This window comes from Aquarana catesbeiana, linkage group LG08 (assembly GCF_042186555.1).
Source record: "Aquarana catesbeiana isolate 2022-GZ linkage group LG08, ASM4218655v1, whole genome shotgun sequence".
NCBI classification, from domain to species: Eukaryota; Metazoa; Chordata; class Amphibia; order Anura; family Ranidae; genus Aquarana; species Aquarana catesbeiana.
The window spans coordinates 47933822-47954369 of record NC_133331.1 but is presented as its reverse complement, the minus strand read 5'-3'; the positions used below and the strand labels follow the sequence as shown (position 1 = coordinate 47954369).

Below are 20548 nucleotides of genomic sequence, written 5' to 3'. Positions count from 1 at the left end.
AAAGTTTAAACATGACTGTAAGCTAACCATTTTATTTAGTGACAGAGGCTTTGACTAGCGTTTAGAGAGCTTTAACAAAGCCTGTAAACTAGCCATTAATGTGTGTTAAAGCTGAAGCAAGTGTAAATGAGTCCTAAGTTATATCTGTTTTGGCTATCAAATTGATGGGTTTAGTTCCAATTATGTCCAGCATTCAACTGGCCATTGCTAGTGCCACAGTGACAAGTAGAGGCTCAGACATATGACAGTCTTCAGGGAATTAGCTTGGATAAACCTGACTCTTCTCTTGAACATAATAGCTGTTCTTTTCAGGGAAGGGTTAAATAATGTTGTTTACAGATCTATCTTCATTTAATGACTATGTAGAACTTGGCTGCCGTCAGGGATTAGGCCGTTGTGAAGCTCCTTTTGGCAGCTTGCTTTGAAGTCATGCAAATATAATTGTATGTCTTAATTCTGGTATGGTTAGAACCGAGTCCAAACCCACTCTAGCCATGGACAGAGAGGTCGCTGCCCCCTGCTGGACACAGATGGGATAATATTGTCATCTGAGGGGGATGTCTGTCCCCCGTAATCTTCTCAGTTTCCTCACTATTAACTGACACTGCAGAAAACCAGAAAGACAGCTTGGAATTCCGGATATAATGCTGACATTTCCTCTTCAGGTATATTTATATAATATTCCTGTTCTTTTTATTCTTCTTCTGCCAGATTGCGGAGATATCGGATCTACCCTCTAAAGCTGAATCCACCATATCTACCTCAAAGATTCTGCCAGATATACCTGAAAGATTTAACAGCTGGGTCCACTCTGCCAGGTCCACATGTAAGACTCTGTGACTGGATCCACTCTGCACGATCTACCTGAAAGATTTAACAGCTGGATCAACTCTTCCAGGTCCACATGTAAGACTCTGACTGGATCCACTCTGCCAGATCTACTTGGAAAACTTAGTGACTAAATCCACTCTGCCAGGTCCACCTCTAAGAATTAGTGACCGGATCCACTCCGCCAGATCAATCCTCAAAGACTCATTGACCAGGTCGCATTTTACCAGATCCATCCTCAACTGCTTGATACACTCCATCATATCAACCCTCTACGTCCCAGTGTTCACCTCCTCCTAATCAGTGACCACATCCAAGCTATCAGATTTGGTGACCAGATCTTCCCACCATACAGGTGAGCCATTTCAGTTTCATAAAACATATTTTATCAGATTTCACCAATTTTGTAAATTACAGAGACTATAAATAGAGGAATCAAGCTATCAGAAAGCCTTTCTTAGAGGAAGACATGGCAGCTCTTTACAGATCTCTGCCACAGTGCTAAAAAGAATATCTTTTCAGTATTAATAGCCATATGCAGGGCTTTTTCTCAGAGAATGGGTGCAGGAACTTCCCTCCTCCCTAGAGTCACCCCGTGCCTCTGATTCCTACCCACCTCTAAACACCATCTCTTGTCTCCTCCCTCTACCCACCTCCGAGCACCATCTCTTGTTTCCACTCCCTACAAGAATACAGAACCAAGCATAATTTCGTAGTAATTGGTATGAAATATGTTAATGATCACAAGAAAGACAGTAAAATAGATCCCCTGCAGCCAGCAACAATAGACCCCCCAGCAACAACAGTTTTTTCCCTAGCAACAATAGGCCCCTCCATGAACAACCCCCCCCCCCCCCACAATAGAATAGTCCCCCAATAACAAAAGTTTGCCCCCCGGCAACAATAGACTCCTCCATGAATAAAATACCCCCCTAGCAAAAAATAGACACCCCCCACCACCAACAATAGGTTCCCCACCAGAAAAAAATAGATCCACCCCAGTAAAAATAGAACCTTACCAGCAACAACAGATTCCTCAGCAGCCAGCAACAATAGAGTCCCCCCTCAAAAGTAGATCCTCCCCCCCCTCCAGCAACATAAATTCTCCAGAAACAATAGACCCACATCTCTCATCACTAGACCCTCCAGCACATCCTAACACCCCTTACCAACACATACATGAGCAGCTGGAATGGCATACCACTATGTTCCCCCAGTAAAAAAGCCATGGCCATATGTAATCACGGAGTAGTAAAGAGATAACACAGCCACATAGTGGAGCAGTAGAGGAGAGAATATTAAGGAGAACACATTAGAGTGAGCTACCAAAAAGAGTGTTGACTGAGCTTAGTAAATATGGTGAAGCTTTGTTCAAGTAAATCAATTAATCATGGGCAATGGGCAACACATTGCCCCACAACTGATTGTGTTAGCACAGCTTCACCTTACTTGCTAAGCTAGCAATCTGTAGTCCTCTTTTAGTAATTCAGCCCCATCGCTGACAACGAACAATAATTAGAAAAAAAATGAAGGAGTTGGTTACATTTTACCTCTAATAAAAGACATAAAAAGTTTAATTTTATCTCAGATGCTACAACATTTATCAAAACCCATTGAGGGCTCATTCACATCTAGTATGTCGAGCTGAGTTGATCAATGCAGGTTCAACATAAGGACTCAGCAATAACTAATGCTGTTTGTGTCCAGTTCACAGCAAAGGATTCCATTGGAATGCACCAGGGAAATAATCCCTGGTGATCCTGCCATGGAGGTACATTTGGGCACTTCCTGTTATAAGGTGACAACACTTTGTCCCTTTCTCCCTTATGTGCTCCTGCATGCTCACCCTAACACACCCTGATGTCACAAGTGGCTGTTTCAAAGCACATTAGGCAGACATGGTTCATTCATCAGGAACCCCACCCTGACAGATGTCATGCAGCCATCACTGGAGTGCATGTAATGCCGCGTACACACGAGCAGACTTTACGGCATACTTGGTCCGGCGGACCGGAGTCCGGCGGACAATTCGATCGTGTGTGGGCTCCAGCGGACTTTTTTTCCCCAAAAGTTCGACGGACCTAGAAATGAAACATGTTTCAAATCTTTCCGACGGACTCGAGTCCGGTCGAAAAGTCCGCTCGTCTGTATGCTAGTCCGACGAACAAAAACAACGCTAGGGCAGCTATTGGCTACATCCTTGTTTTAGTCCGGTCGTACGTCATCACTTACGAATCCGTCGGACTTTGGTTGATCATGTGTAGGCAAGTCCGTTCATTCGGAAAGTCCAACGTAAAGTCCATCGAAAAGTCCGCCGGACAAAGTCTGCTGTAAAGTCCGCTCGTGTGTACGCGGCATAAGAGAGGAAGTAACTGCAAAGAGACTTCAGGAGATCAGGAGCACTGAGACAGAAAACAAGTGAAAACAGGGTTTAGGCAAGGGGTTTTGGTACATACATTGCATATCACATTACATTTGTTGCCTTAAAGTACTATACCCTGCAATCAGTGCAGGAAAACTAATATATAATCATTGAGATTAGTTTATATCTGGTGACAGCAAATATTTGTCTTGTTTGTTTACTGCTTTGGTTTATGTAAGACTAACAGATATGATGTCATAGTGTGTATTTGCTGAGAATACATCACTGCTTTCATTGCCTTTTTTTTCTATAAACATCGACATGAAAAATTGCAGTATTTGTACAATGTTAACAATCAGGAAAAGTAGGATATAAGCAAAATAGAGAAGTGCTCTTTTCCTTCCAGGCTGTGCACAATCACCTTCGAGAGGTACTCTTTTTTTTTCCAGGATGTGCACACTCACCTGTAGCACAGTGGTGTAGTGGTTAGTACTCTCATCTAGCAGCAATAGGGTTGCTGGTTCAAATCCCGACCACGACACCATCTGTCTGGAGTTTGCATGTTCTCCCTATGCCTGCGTGGGTTTACTCCGGTTTCCACACTCCAAAGACATGCTGGTAGGTTAATTAGATCCTGTCTACAAATTGGCCCGAGTATGTGTTTGTATGCGTGTCGAGACCCTGCAGGGTAAAGGACCGCGCTATATTGAGATGCAACTCAACCTTGGACAGGTGCTCTTTTCCATCTAGTCTGTGCACACTCACCTTAGACAGGTGCTCTTTACCTTCCAGGCTGTGTACACTCACTTTAGGCAGTTGCTTTTTTCTGCCCAGGCAATGCACACTCACATTAGACAGTTGCTCTTTTCCTTTCAGGCTGTGCACACTCATCTTAGACAAGTGCTCTTTGCCATCTAATTTGTGCACACTCACTTTAGACAGGTACGCTTTTTCTTCCAGGCTGCGTACACTCACCTTAGACAGGTGCTCTTTTACGCCCAGGCAGTGCACTCTCACTTTATACAGGTGCTCTTTTTCTTCCAGACTGTGCACACTCACCTTAGACAGGTGCTCTTTTCCTTCCAGGCTGTTCACACTCACCTTAGACAGATGCTCTTTTCCGCCCAGGCAGTGCACACTCACCTTAGACAGATGCTCTTTTTCTTCCAGGCTGTGCACACTCACCTTAGACAGGTGCTCTTTTCCTTTCAGGCTGTACACACTCACCTTGGACAAGTGCTTTTTTCCATCTAATTTGTGCACACTCACTTTAGACAGCTACTCTTTTTCTTCCAGGCTGCGTACACTCACCTTAGACAGGTGCACTTTTATGTCCAGGCAGTGCACTCTCACTTTATACAGGTGCTCTTTTTCTTCCAGGCTGTGTACACTCACCTTAGACAGGTGCTCCTTTCTGCCCAGGCAATGCACACTCACCTTAGACAGGTGCTCCTTTCTGCCCAGGCAGTGCACACCCACCTTCGACAGTTGCTCTTTTCCTTCCAGGCTGTTCACACTGACCTTAGACAGATGCTCTTTTCCGCCCAGGCAGTGCACACTCACCTTAGACAGATGCTCTTTTTCTTCCAGGCTGTGCACACTCACCTTAGACAGGTGCTCTTTTCCTTTCAGGCTGTACAAACTCACCTTAGACAAGTGCTTTTTTCCATCTAATTTGTGCACATTTACTTAAGACAGGTACTCTCTTTCTTCCAGGCTGCGTACACTCACCTTAGACAGATGCTCTTTTTCATCCAGGCAGTGCACTCTCACTTTAGACAGGTGCTCTTTTTCTTCCAGGCTGTGCACTCTCACCTTAGACAAGTGCTCTTTTCCATCTAATTTGTGCACACTCACTTTAGACAGGTACTCTTTTTCTTCCAGGCTGTGCACACTCACCTTAGACAGGTGCTCTTTTTCATCCAGGCAGTGCACGCTCCCCTTAAACAGGTGCTCCTTTCCTTCCAAGCTGTGCACACTCACTTTAGACAGCTGTTCTTTTCCTTCCAGGCAGTGCACACTCACCTTAGACAGGTGTTTTTTTTCTTTCCAGGCTGTGCACACTCACCTTAGACAGATGCTCTTTTCTTTCCAGGCAGTGTGCACTCACCTTAGGCAGGTGCTCCTTTCCTTCCAGACAGTGCACACTCACCTTAGACAAGTGCTCGTTTTCTTCCAGGCTGTGCACACTCACCTTAGACAGGTGCTCTTTTTTTTCCAGGCTGTGTACACCCACCTTAGACAGTTGCTCTTTTCCACCCAGGCAATGCACACTCACCTTAGACAGCTGTTCTTTTCCTTCCAGACAGTGCACACTCACCTTAGACAGGTGCTCTTTTTCTTCCAGGCTGCGCACACTCACCTTAGACAGGTGCTCTTTTTCTTCCAGGCTGCGCACACTCACCTTAGACAGGTGCTCTTTTTCTTCCAGGCTGCGCACACTCACCTTAGACAGGTGCTCTTTTTCTTCCAGGCTGTGCACACTCACCTTAGACAGGTGCTCTTTATCTTCCAGGCTGTGCACACTCACCTTAGACAGGTGCTCTTTTTTTCCAGGCAGTGCATACTCCCCTTAGGTGCTCTTTTTTTTCCAGGCAGTGCACACTCCCCTTAGACAGGTGCTCCTTTCCTTCCAGGCAGTGTAAACACACCTTAGACACCCTAAACATGCTCTGCTCCAAAGAAAAGTGCTTTAAGCTCTGCTGCAGCAGTTTACTGATGCCTTTATTACTTGATTTTCACTGTTGCAATGCAATATTTCCTGCAGATGTTCTATGGTTGGACTCTGGGCAGATATAAAAGTTCCCCATTTAATCCAGTTTATTATTTCTTAAACATTATATAATGTATCAAAAACACAGCTGGTAGAAGTACATACATCTGTCTTCATATGAGCATCCTGTTATATCTGGTATAGAAGGACCGAAGACTTGTAGATGAGAAATGAAGTGCAGTGTGGTGCTCATAGACATAGTCAGGCTCTTTCACTGTCCAATCAGCTGGCTGGGGGTGGATCAGTGACCTGGCATAATTGCTAACTGCAGTGTAGAAAAGGGAGGTCACCAACCTAATGCTGCTGTCTGGCATGGCTGCCTGGATGACAGGACTTGCCAAACAGATGTACTGTACATTCTTCAACAAGTTAAACAGCTCTCTTACAGTATATGTACTTCCAGTGTGTGTTCTGCTGCTCTAATGACATTCTATTACAATATATAAAAAAAAAATCTATCTGGATATATAAGCATATTCCTTTTCTTCTTTTCAGAAATTCAGACGTGTGATAGAATTACGGACCCTTGTGCAATATGTTCCTGTCTAAAATTATTACAATATTGGTTATGTACTCGTTATCAAGTAAGACAGTAAAAGGTGAGGACTACTTTATTATTACTAGCAATAAACCAGCTCTATGTTCCTGGGTCTGTACACCTGCTGTGCCCATTATGAGGGGTTCCCACCATTCCTGTGCTGAGTTCCTGAGTCTGCACATCATCTGTTCCACTATGAGGTGTTCCCACCATTCTTGCGCTGAGTTCCCAGGTCTACACACCTGCTGTGCTCATTATAAGGGGTTCCCACTACTCCTCTGTGATGTCTCAGCTCTGCACACCATCTGTTCCCAATATGAAGGGTTTCCATTATTCCCGCACTGAGTTCTCTGGTCTGAAATCTGCTGTGCCTATTATGAGGGGTTCTCACAATCTCTGCTGGATTATACCATCATGGGATATGTTACCATACATACTGTATGTGTTTAATGTTATGGAGAATTTAACATGCGGAGCTGGAACACATAGAGGTATGTGGGAATACCATGTAGGGTGACAGGGCACGGGGACACCCATGATTTCCAGGGAGATGGAAAAAGAGCTGGGAATTTGATGGCACAGACCCTTTAGGTTAAACACCTGTCAGCTGATATTATCTGGACTGCTATTTATTCCCCCTCCAGCTATTTTTTATTATATAATTATTTGACTGGTCCGCCTTGCTGACCCCTGTTCTATGCCCTGCTGACCCCATCCTATACCCTCCCCACCCTGTATTCTGATCTGCTGACACCATCCTCTCTCCTGCTGACCCCTCTCCTATGCCCTGTTGACCCTATCCTCTGCTCTGCTGACCCATGTCCTATGCCCTGCTGACCCCTGTACACTGCCCTGCTAAACCCCATCCTCTGCCCTGCTGACCCCGGTCTTATGCCCTGCTGAACCCTGTCTTCCACTCTCATGACCCCTGTACACTGCCCTGCTGAGCCCATCCTCTGCCCTACTAACCCCTGTACACTGACCTGCTGACCCAGTGTACTCTGCCCCACTGAATCCCTGTGCTCTGCCCTGATAACCCCTGTTGTTCACCCTACTGACCCCTGTCCTCAGGAAATGGGGTGATATGAGGTGTAAAGGTGCAGGAATTGGGGTGATTTAAGGTGTGAAGGTGCAGGAATTTGGCTGATCTGAGATGTGAAGGTGTAGGAATTGGGGTGATTTGAGGTATGATTGTGCAAGAATTGGGGCTGATTTGAGGTGTAAATGTGCAGGAATTGGGGTGATCTGAGGTGTGAAGGAGCCGGAATTGGGGTGATCTGAGGTATGAAGGGGCAGGAATTGGGGTGATCTGAGGTATGAAGGTGCAGGAATTGGGGCTGATCTGAGGTGTGAAGATGCAGGAATTGGAGTGATCTGAGATGTGAGGGCGCAGGAAATGGGGCTGACCTGAGGTGCGATGGAGCAGGAATTGGGGTGATCTGAGGTGTGAAGGTACAGGAATTGGGGTGATCTGAGGTGTGAAGGTACAGGAATTGGGGTAATCTGAGGTGTAAAGGTGCAGGAAATGGGGCTGACCTGAGGTGCGATGGAGCAGGAATTGGGGTGATCTGAGGTGTGAAGGTGCAGGAATTGAGGTGATCTGAGGTGTGAAGGTACAGGAATTGGGGTGATCTGAGGTGTGAAGATGCAGGAAATGGGGCTGACCTAAGGTGTGAAGGTGCAGGAATTGGGGTAATCTGAGGTGTAAAGGCGCAGGAAATGGGGCTGTCCTGAGGTGGGAAGGTGCAGGAAATGGGGCTGGCCTGAGGTGTGATGGAGCAGGAATTGGGGTGATCTGAGGTGGGAAGGTGCAGGAAATGGGGCTGGCCTGAGGTGCGATGGAGCAGGAATTGAGGTGATCTGAGGTGTGAAGGTACAGGAATTGGGGTGATCTGAGGTGTGAAGGTGCAGGAATTGGGGTGATCTGAGGTGTGAAGGTGCAGGAATTGGGGTGATCTGAGGTGTGAAGGTACAGGAATTGGGGTAATCTGAGGTGTAAAGGCGCAGGAAATGGGGCTGACCTGAGGTGCGATGGAGCAGGAATTGGGGTGATCTGAGGTGTGAAGGTGCAGGAATTGAGGTGATCTGAGGTGTGAAGATGCAGGAAATGGGGCTGACCTAAGGTGTGAAGGTGCAGGAATTGGGGTAATCTGAGGTGTAAAGGCGCAGGAAATGGGGCTGACCTGAGGTGGGAAGGTGCAGGAAATGGGGCTGGCCTGAGGTGCGATGGAGCAGGAATTGGGGTGATCTGAGGTGGGAAGGTGCAGGAATTGGGTTGATCTGAGGTGGGAAGGTGCAGGAAATGGGGCTGGCCTGAGGTGTGAAGGTGCAGGAATTGAGGTGATCTGAGGTGTGAAGGTACAGGAATTGGGGTGATCTGAGGTGTGAAGGTGCAGGAATTGGGGTGATCTGAGGTGTGAAGGTACAGGAATTGGGGTGATCTGAGGTGTGAAGGTGCAGGAATTGGGGTGATCTGAGGTGTGAAGGTACAGGAATTGGGGTGATCTGAGGTGTGAAGGTACAGGAATTGAGGTGTGAAGATGCAGGAATTGGGGTGATCTGAGGTGTGAAGGTGCAGGAATTGGGGTGATCTGAGGTGTGAAGGTACAGGAATTGGGGTGATCTGAGGTGAGTCCTACCAACAGAGGTGCCCGTGTGAATGGAGCTTAAAGGTTGAATGGAGGCTTATACAAGAGTTGCTAAAACAGAAAAAAAAAGTATTATTTGTTTAACCACTTGCCGACCGCCTACTGCACTTTTACTACGGCAGGTTGGCACTATTGCGTGAAATGGCATACCTGTACGTCATTTCATGCAATAGACACTCTTTTCATCCAGTAAAAGCAACTCCTCCACACAGTTAGAAATCACTCCCTAGGAGCACACCTAATCCTTTGATCACCCATCATGATAGCCCCTTCCCTGCCAGTGTCATTAGTACAGTAACAGTGCATATTTTTAGCACTGATCAGTGCAATAATGCCACTGATTCCCTAAAAAGTGTCAGTTAGGTGTCAGATTTGTCCAACGCAATGTCGCAGTCCCGTTAAAAATCTCTGGCCGCCGCCATTATTAGTAAAAAAAAAAAGAAAAATGCCATAAAAATATCCCATAGTTTGTAGACGTAATAGCTTTTGTGTAAACCAATCAATATACGTTTATTGGGAATTTTTTACCAAAAATATGTAGCAGAATACATATCGGCCTAAATTGATGAAGAAATTCGAATTTTTTACTTTTTTTTATTGGATGTTTTTTATAGCAGAAAGTAAATATATATATATATATATATATATATATATATATATATATATATATATATATATATATATATATATATATATATATATATATTTTTTTTTTTTTTTTTTTTCTTTTTTTCAAAATAGTTTTTTATTTATAGCGCAAAAAGTAAAAAACGCAGAGGTGATCAAATACCACCAGAAGAAAGCTTTATTTGTGGGAAAAAAGGACAGAAATTGTATTTGGGTACAGCGTTGCACAACCGCGCAGTTGTCAGTTAAAGTAACGCAGTGCCGTATCGCAAAAAATAGCCTGGTTATTAAGGGGGTAAAACCTTCCGGGGCTGAAGTGTTTAATCCCAAATCTACTGTATATAGACCAAATCAACTCTTTCCTTTCCCCTCCTCCTAAAATAACAAATTCACTTTTTTTTTTCTTCCTATTCTTGTTATTTTTTCTTTTTGGCTTGTCATGTTTTGTATGTCTTTACCACAGTTTGTATTAGAAATTACATTTTGGTGTGAAAGCCTTGTCAATTAATGGAATAAAATTATCACATTATCTCTAAAGCAACACTGTAGCACTCACCAAACTGGAAAAAATAACATTTAATGCCTTTAATATACTGTATATAGGAAGTAGGTAACTCTGGCAAAAAATAAATAAAAAAAAAGTATTTTTTTGTCATGGAAAGCAATAAATATTTCACTTCTCTATCATAGGTAATATTCAAAAAATATATGATCAAATCAGCAAATTGATAGCGGAAATGTGAAAAGGTCTCCAGATCCAAACTGGTTAAAACTGAATTTCAGGCAAAAAAAAACTTTCATTCAAATCTATTGCTCAATAGCCACAAAGGATATAAATCTACTTTGCATGCCTTTGCAAACCTAGTTGTTATCTTGCAAAAGTAGCGGTAACATCATCACAGTGCTATACATTACCTGTGCGGAGATGTGGGAGGGGCCCAGCAGACTCCACACACTACAGGCTGCCTGCAGAAAACTACAGGAGGGGGCGGAGACAAGACCAGTCACTCTGCACATGGAGAGAGAGCAGCTTTGAGCGGTCTTTATTAAGCCCCGGTTCACACAGGGGCGACTTGTCAGGCGAATTAGTCGCCTGCAAGTCGCATCCCGCTCTACACTATGGAACCGTTCTAATAGGGGCGACTCAAGTCGCTCCGACTTAGAAAAAGGTTCCTGTACTACTTTTGGGGCAATTTCAGGCGACTTGCATTGACTTCTATACAGAAGTCGTTTTGCAAGTCGCCGCTGAGGTCGTGTGCAGGTCACCTCACAGAGTCGCCCTGGAAGTCGTGTTGCCCCTGTGTTAACTGGCAGTACAGGAAAGCCTCACACTGGATTACTGTACAGATCTGAAAGACAAACACAGATACCCCCAAGATTCAAATAATAATACACATGACTCTTGTATTTAGAAGGAATATTTGCTTATCCTGAAGTTCAGCTTTAATCAGCCTCTAAAATATATCAGTATGATATGTGTCTTCTCTCCCTGTGAGTTTCTTCCTGTTTAACACAATGGAATCACTCTTCTTCTACACAGAGCATCCAGTCCAGCCAGTTTGTAGAATCCGGGAGGTTTGGCATTTACTCCTCCCAGGTGATGGGGGAGGAAGCTGTTTGCGCTTCTCAGGTGTCAGATGGGAGGTTGGGGGTGGGCACCTTGTCTTGGCAGTTAGTAAAACTCAAACCTGGCACAGTACTGCCTCATGGCTATGACATCACACTGCGATATTACTCTTATTATAATTACAGATGAGTGTGTTTATGCGGCACCATGAAGGACTACCACCTTGGATCTGTGCCTGATCTCACATGTCTATCCTGACAGATTCCTTTAGGATACCCCATTCAAACTTGTACGACTCCAAAGGGACCCACTGTTGCACCATAGATGAATGAAAAAATATTCAGGTACAACTTTCATGCAACGTTGGGAGTTAACATTGAAGTCTATGGCCCTCAACTTGCATAAAAGTCAGACCAAAATAGTGCATGAACTACATTGAAGTCGCATCAACTTTAAAGTGGGTGTAACCTTAAAGAAGTAATTCACTGCCAGCCCCTCTCTTGGATGCAGCCATAACACAAGTGTAAGTGTTTTTTTAAACAGATGCCTCTAAATACCTTTTTTCACATGTATTCAGGTCAGTCACATGACTCCCAGCCGCTCTCCTCCTCTGATCCAGGGGCTACAGCAGAAGGGGCCGAGATCTCCTTCTGATGTCAGCCAGGGAGGTCAAAAGACTGCCATGCTGGCCGCTCAGCCCCTCCCGCTGTAGCCCTGGATCCGAGGAGGAGAGCGGCCTGGAGTCATGTGACAGACCTGAAGATATGTGAAAAAAGGTATTTAGAGGCATTGTTTTAAAAAAAAAAAACTCTTACACTGTGTGTTATGGCTGGATAAGACCTCATGCACACTGGACATTATAAAAAAGAGTGTTAGCTGTAGAAAGCTGCAGCTGTAGACTGAGCTTTTCAGCATTTTTGCAGTAGCCTTTTTTTTAGCTTTTTTATAGCTGTAAAACTCCTCTCAAAACCCACTAGTTCTGGGTTTTCTTTTCAGCCAGAAAACGCCCCTGCCAAAAACTGCTGATAACTGCTGATAACAGCCTATGTGTGCATGGACACATAGGATAACATGCTAAGGAGTTTATTGGCTGCAGAAAAAAACATCTGAAGCCAAAAACAGCAGCTGTAAAAACATCCAGTGTGCATGAGGCCAATAGCGGCAGAAGGGGGGGGGGGGGGGGGTTGTACTGTATTGTGCTGTTGCTGTGCAAGTACTGTGCCGTTTAATCTGCTATAAGGGAATAGGATCTCTCTCTCTTTCTTTTTTTTTTTTTTTATGGTTACAACCACTTTAAGTTACACATATACAGTATGGTGTCCAATGGCAAGTTGCACAAGTGATGATGGGACCCCATTCACACTTGTGCAACTTGTCTTGCAACTTAAGATTAGTGGGAGTCCTGTGTCTGTGCCCCTCCCCCATGACTGACAGCTACGACATGATAGTGGCTACACACAGCTCCTTTTTTTTTTTTTTTTTTAAATCTCTTGTGTATAAGTGACATGTGTTAGTGACATGTAATAAGCCCTTAAAAATACATGAACCTGGGTAAGCCCTCTATATAGAGCTGATTGTCACCTGTGTCCTCCCAGGTACAGAAAACTGCTATGACAATCTTGGCTGTTTCTACGATGACATTCCATGGTCCGGTACTCCACAGAGGAAGGTCATCCCTCTACCATGGAGCCCCGAAAAGATTAATACCCGATTCTTCCTCCACACCAGGGACAATCCCCAACTGTACCAGGTGAGTCACAGTCTAAATTCCCACTGCTTATCAATATAATGTCCTCATCACAGTCACACGCTATTATTATTACAGTATACATTTATATTGCTCAGCCACATTCCGCAGAGCTGTACAGAGAAACAATGACATCAATCTCTCCAGGAGCTTAAACTCTAATGTCTTCACAATAACTTATTATTATCATATATTTTTATAGCTCTGACATATTCCACAGTGCTGTACAGATATCACTGATGTGAACGGCTCATTGTATATTTATATAGCACTGGCTTATTCTGCAGTGTTCATTCAAACAAAAAAATAAATTATTATTATTTTTATTGTTGCTTGTATTTTTTATATTTATAAATTGGTATTTTGTATAATTTTTAAACCTAGTTTATTACCATGTTTATTACAGGATGCTCCTATGACTCCTAGGTTTCAAGACAGAAAAAAACTGAACGATGCACAATCAATAAAATACATAAACAGAATACAATGGGGTTGATTTACTAAAACAGAAGCATGCAAAATCTGGTGCAGTTCTGCATAGAAACCAATCAGCTTCCAGGTTTTTTGTCAAAGCTGAATTGAACAAGCTGAAGTTAGAAACTGATTAGATACCATGCACAGCTGCACCAGATTTTACACTCTCCAGTTTTAGTAAATCAACATCAATGCCTTATGTGAGCATACAGTATGTTATGTATATGTTGTAATAGAAATTGGCCACTAGATGTCACAATTGAAATTGGCCACTAGATGTCACTAGCTGCTTGTATTTTTCCAAAATAACTATGATCATCTTTTACCCATCACACAATGTATAATGTTTTTAGAGGTATTTTTCAGACAAGTCAAACATTTTTCAACTATCACTATAATATTTACAATCAGATATTCTGATTGGTACTTATATATGACAATTTACACAGCAGGTAAAATAAGTATTGAACATGTCCCCATTTTTCTAGGTGAATATATTTCTAAAGGTGCTATTGACATGAAATTTTCACCACATGTCGGTAACAACGCTTGCAATCCATACATACAAAGACACCAAAAGAAATGAAGTTATATGTAATAAAATGGAATGTCACAGGGAAAAATTATTGTACATGGAAACTGAAATGTATTTAATACTTCGTACAAAATCTGTTGTTGATAATGACAGCTTCAAGACGCCTCCTGTATGGAGAAACAAGTCTCATGCATTGCTCAGGTGTGATTTTGGCCAATTTTTCCACACAAACAGTCTTCAAATCTTGAAGGTTCCGTGGGCCTCTTCTGTGAACTCTGATCTTTAGTTCTTTCCATAGATTTTCTATTGGATTCCTCAGGTGATTGGCTGGGCCATTCTAGCAGCTTTGTTTTCTTTCTTTGAAACAAATTGAGAGTTTCCTTGGCTTTGTATTTGGGATCATTGTCTTGTTGAAATGTCCACCCTTGTTTCATCTTCATCATCCTGGTAGATGGCAGCAGATTTTTACTCAAGAACATCTCGGTACATTTTTCCAGTCATCCTTCCTTCAATGACATGAAGTTTGCCAGTACTGTATGCTGAAAAACAGCCCCACACCATGATGTTCCCACCTCCAAACTTCCTTGTTGGTATGGGGGGTGTTTTTGGGATGATGTGCCATTTGACCTCCAAACATGGTGTGTATTATGGCATCCAAAGAGTTCAATTTTGCTCTCATCTGGCCAGACTATATTCTCCCAGTATTTCACAGGCTTGTCTAAATGTTGTGCAGCAAACTTTAACCACTTGCCGCCCGCCCACCGTCAAATGACGGCTGGGCGGTGCGGCTCTCGTTCTGGGTGGACGTCATACGAGGGCTTCCCAAAACGACTGTTCTTGCGTGCCCGCGCCGTGTTGCTAGGACACAGCGCGACCCCAATCTCTGTAAAGAGCCACGGCTGCAGCTCGTTAACCATGTGATCGGCTGTGTCCAATCACAGTTGGTCACATGTAAACACGGAGATGCCGATAATCGGCGCTCCTCGCCTCACACTGATAGTGTGTGAGGAGAGGAGAGCCGATCAGCTGCATTTCCTCACAGAGGACATCTAGGGATGTAATCAGGGCACTGGTCATCAATGCCTTGATTACAATTAAGTGCCCACCAGTGCCAGCAATGTGTGCCCACCACTGCCAGCAATTAGTGCTCACCTTTGCTCACAAGTGCCAGCATTCAGTGCCCACAAGTGCCAGAAATCAGTGCCCACAAGTGCCAGCAACCAGTGGCCATTAGTATGCCAGTCAGTGCTGCCCATCACTGCTGCCCGTCAATGCCACCCATCCTCAATGCCCATCAGTGCCGCCTATCAGTGCCACATATTAGTGCCTCCTCATCAGTGCCACCTAATCAGTGCCCATAAATGCCGCCCCATAAGTGCCACCTCATCAGTGCCCATCAGTGCCGCCTCACCAGCGCACATCAGTGAAGGAGAAAAATTACTTATTTACAGAATCTACTGACAGAAACTAGAAAAAAAAAATTTTTTTTCAAAATTTTCAGACTTATTTTTTCTTAGGAAAAAATAAAAAACCCAGGAGTGATTAAATACCACCAATAGAAAGCTCTATTTGTGTGAAGAAAATGATAAAAAATTCACATGGTTAAAGTGTAGCATGACCGTGCAATTGTCATTCAAAATGTGACCACGCTGAAAGCTGAAAAATGGCCTGGGCAGGAAGGGGGTGTAAGTGCCCTGTATTGAGGTGGTTAAACAAGCTTCAACATGCTTTTTCTTCAGCAATAGAGTCTTGCGTGGTGAGCATTAGAGCTGCACCATTCTGGCCAAAATGAGAATCACGATTTTTTTGCTTAGAATAAAAAGATCACTATTCTCGCAATGTAAAATCTTTCACATACAAAAAAAAAAAAAAATGGGATAACGTTACTGGTTAGTTTTTTGTTTTTTTTTTAATTCATTAAAGTAATTTTTTCCAAAAAAATTGCATTTGAAAGACCGCTGCGCAAATACAGTGTGACATAAAATATTGCAACAACCACCGTTTTATTCTCTAGGGTGTCTACTAAAAAAAATATATAATATTTGGGGGTTCTAAGTAATTTTCTAGCAAAAAATGATTTTAACTTGAAACCAACAAATGTCAGAAAAAGGTTTAGTATTTAACCACTTCAGCCCCGGAAGAATTTACCCCCTTCCTGACCAGAGCACTTTTTGCGATTCGGCACTGCGTCGCTTTAACTGACAATTGCGCGGTCGTGCGACGTGGCTCCCAAAAAAAATTGACGTCCTTTTTTTCCCACAAATAGAGCTTTCTTTTGGCGGTATTTGATCGCCTCTGCGGTTTTTATTTTTTGAGCTATAAACAAAAATAGAGCGACAATTTTGAAAAAAACGCATTATTTTTTACTTTTTGCTATAATAAATATCCCCCAAAAATATATAAAAAAACTATTTTTTCCCTCAGTTTAGGATGATACGTATTCTTCTACATATTTTTGGTAAAAAAAATCGCAATAAGCGATTATTGATCGGTTTGCGCAAAAGTTATAGCGTTTACAAAATAGGGGAAAGTTTTATGGCATTTTTATTAATAATTTTTTTTTTTAACCACTTCAATACAGGGCTTTTATACACCCTTCCTTCCCAGACCAAATTTTAGCTTTCAGCGCTCTCACACTTTGAATGACAATTACTCAGTCATGCTACACTGTACCCAAACCAAATTTTTATAATTTTTTTCTCACAAACATAGCTTTCTTTTGGTGGTATTTAATCACTGCTGTTTTTTTTTATTTTTTGCAATATAAGCGAAAAAAGATAAATTTTTGAAAAAAAAAAACACTTTTTTTTAGTTTCTATTGTAAAATTTTGCAAATAAGTAATTTTTCTTCATAAATTTGGGCCAAAATGTATACTGCTACATATCTTTCGTAAAAATAACCCAAATTAGTGTATAATATTTGGTCTCTGTGAAAGTTATAGAGTCTACAAGCTATGGTGCAAATCATTGATAAATGATCACATCTGATCACCCCTGATGTACTGATGTTCTTGAGGCCCTAACAAGCCAGGAAAGTACAAATACCCCCCAAATTACCCCTTTTTTGAAAGCAGACATTCCAAGGTATTTAGTAAGAGGCATGGTGAGTTTTTTGAAGTTGTAATTTTTTCCCACAATTCTTGGAATTTTTTTTTTTTGTTTGCACAAAATTGTCATAATAACAAGTTATTTCTCTCACACAGCACATGCATACTTGCAATGACACCCCAAAATACATTCTGCTACTCCTCCTGAGTATAGTGATACCATATGTGTGGGACTTTTACACAGCCTGGCCACATACAGAGGTCTAACATCCAACTAGCACCGTCAGGCGTTTTACGAGCATAAATTGCACATCTGATATGATGACAACCTATCACACTTTTGAAGGCCCTGGAGCACCAGGTCAATGGAAACGCCCACAAAATGACCCCATTTTGGAAAGCTAACACCCCAACATATAATCTATGAGGCATAATTAGTATTTTGAATGGTTAATTTTTTTCCCGAAGTTTTTGGAAACTGTGGGAAAAAAATGAAAACGCATTTTTTTTTACACAAAGTTGTCCATTCATAAGATATTTCCAACACATAGCATGTACATAGCAAAAATGACACCCCAAAATACATTCTGCTACTCCTCCTGAGTATGGCGATACCAAATGTGTGAGACTTTTACACAGCCTGGCCACATACAGAGGCCCAACATTGAAGTAGCAGCTCCAGGCATTCTAGGAGCATAAATTATACATCTCATTTCTCAACCACCTATTACAATTTTGAAGGCCCTGGAGCACCAGGACAACGGAAACGCCCAGAAAATGACCCCATTTTGGAAAGCTAACACCCCAACGTATAATCTATGAGGCATAATTAGTCTTTTGAATGGTTCATTTTTTTCCCGAAGTTTTTGGAAACTGTGGGAAAAAAATGAAAACGCATTTTTTTTTACACAAAGTTGTCCATTCATAAGATATTTCCAACACATAGCATGTACATAGCAAAAATGACACCCCAAAATACATTCTGCTACTCCTCCTGAGTATGGCGATACCAAATGTGTGAGACTTTTACACAGCCTGGCCACATACAGAGGCCCAACATTGAAGTAGCAGCTTCAGGCATTCTAGGAGCATAAATTACACATCTCATTTCTCAACCACCTATTACAATTTTGAAGGCCCTGGAGCACCAGGACAATGGAAACGCCCACAAAATGACCCCATTTTGGAAAACTAACACCCCAACGTATAATCTATGAGGCATAATTAGTCTTTTGAATGGTTCATTTTTTTTCCAAAGTTTTTGGAAACTGTGGGAAAAAAATGAAAACGCATTTTTTTTTACACAAAGTTGTCCATTCATAAGATATTTCCAACACATAGCATGTACATAGCAAAAATGACACCCCAAAATACATTCTGCTACTCCTCCTGAGTATGGCAATACCACATGTGTGAAACTTTTACATAGTCTGGCCACATACAGAGGCCCAACATCCAAGTAGCACTGTCAGTTGTTCTAGGAGCATACATTACACACAAATTCCTGCCAACCTATCACATTGTTGAAGGCCCTTCATATTTCCAACACATAGCATGTACTGTACATACTAATTACAAACCAAAATACATTCTGCTGAGTAAAGGGTAAAGAAAAGATTACCTGCAGTTTTAGTAGTGCAGTGGTCCACAGAGAAGAGCATCGGTCCAGGCAGCAGGCAGGAACGTGGACAGCGACAGCAAAACAGGCAGCAGGCAGGAATAGTCAGTACAGGTAGAGATGTCAGCACAGCCAAAGCATTAGTCCAGATAGCAGGCAGGGATGTGGTCAGCAGCAGCAAAAGGATCAAAGGATCGTCCATGCAGCAGGCAGGAATACTCTCCATAGTTAGTACATGCAGCAGGCAGAGGTATGGTCAGCACAGCTAGAGTATTTGTCCAGGGAGCAGGAAGTACCATCAAGCTTAGGGCATCGGTCAGGAAAGAATGGGGACAGGGGTAGAGGCTTCTCCCACCCAAATCGCTTTGAAGCCTCCGGGCAACCAGACCCTGTTATGGGAACACAGAAAACCAAAAACTGTTTTTCTGAACTCCGAACACTATTCTGGAGCCCCTCACATATGTGAGACCCCTGTGTAGCAGGGTGAAAGATCAATCCAAGGGGCAGGCAAAAACATGGTCAACAGGCCAAGGTCAGTGCAAGTAAAAAGCAGAAATAGACGGTAGGCAGAGGCATAGTCGATACAGTCCAGGGTCAGTTCACGTGAAAGGCAAAAACATGGCGGAAAAACAATGCAGACGGTAGGCAGAGGCATAGTCAAGAAACAGGCCAGGGTCGGTTCACATGGAAGGCAATGATATGGTTGGTTGAGGAAGGAAAATATTCAGGACAGAAATTAAAAACGGGGAAATGGCAGTATTAGAAATATGGACTAATAATTTTCCAGAGTGTGATATCGCCTGAAGCATTCTCCAATGCAAAGGCCAGGTTGGGAGGGACAGTCGGTACAATGGAAGCTGGTATCTTTCCTAATTCCTTTTTTGGTGCACACCCGTCATTTTTTTTGGCGCCGTCTTCCGGATCCTGTTGGTGGAATATGGTCCGGGAAATGGCGGGAAATGGCACTCATGTAGTCTGACAGAATCGGAGCGAATGCTTTCTGGGGGGGATACTTGCTGATAAATCAGGGCAGTGACAATGTCTTCAATAAACATTATGAAGGTGGTGGGTGTTTCTGTGGATTTTTGGTAGATTATGAAAGAATTTAAAAGGGCCAAATGAAAAAAGTAAATTGCGACTTTTTTGTACCAGAATAAGGATTTTCTTGTTGAAAGATAGGGCTGCAACAACTGATTGTTTAAATCCCCCCCCCACCCCCCATGTATTTATTGTACTCAGTGATACAGGTAGGCTTGCGAACGGTACCGCGTCTTATGTGAAGTTCCACCGAGGTGTCATCGTGGATGATGGACATGATGTACACGTCTTTTCTATCCCTCCACTTCACAGCCAACACTTCTTCGTTCCTCAAGCTTGTCGATTCCCCCCTTGGAATGTTTGTGGTGACAAGACACTGTGGGAAGCCCTTTTGGTTTTTTCTAGTTGTACCACAGGCCAAAGTTTGTTTGAGATATAGGTGGCGGAGAAGGGGCAAACTCGTATAATAATTGTCCATATAAATATGGTACCCCTTTTGGAGGAGTGGGAATGCCAACTCCCAAACAATTTTCCCACTTATTCCCATGTACGAGGGACACTCAGGGGGCTGGAGCTGGGAATCTTTGCCTTCGTACACGCGGAATGCGTACACATAACCGGTGGCACTTTCACAAAGCTTGTTAAGCTTCAAGCCATACCTCGCCCTCTTACTGGGGATATATTGCTTGATTCCCAGCCGGCCTGTGAAATGCACCAGGGATTCGTCCGCAGATATGTTTTTTTCA

At 43.0% G+C, this 20548-nt stretch overlaps 1 protein-coding gene across 2 annotated transcripts in view; it reads left to right on the top strand.

The window, feature by feature from the left end:
- Positions 1-368: 368 nt before the first annotated feature.
- Positions 369-20548, top strand: part of LOC141105735 (pancreatic lipase-related protein 2-like) — an 81172-nt gene continuing 60992 nt past the window's right edge. The window contains exons 1-3 of one of the 2 annotated variants that reach the window (XM_073595802.1): positions 369-1183; positions 6459-6562; positions 12939-13093. In XM_073595802.1, the coding sequence (XP_073451903.1) occupies positions 6499-6562; positions 12939-13093 (219 nt within the window). In that variant the 5' untranslated portion in view covers positions 369-1183; positions 6459-6498. The remainder of the gene's footprint in view (positions 1184-6458; positions 6563-12938; positions 13094-20548) is intronic. The other variant, XM_073595801.1, reaches the window with a different exon arrangement.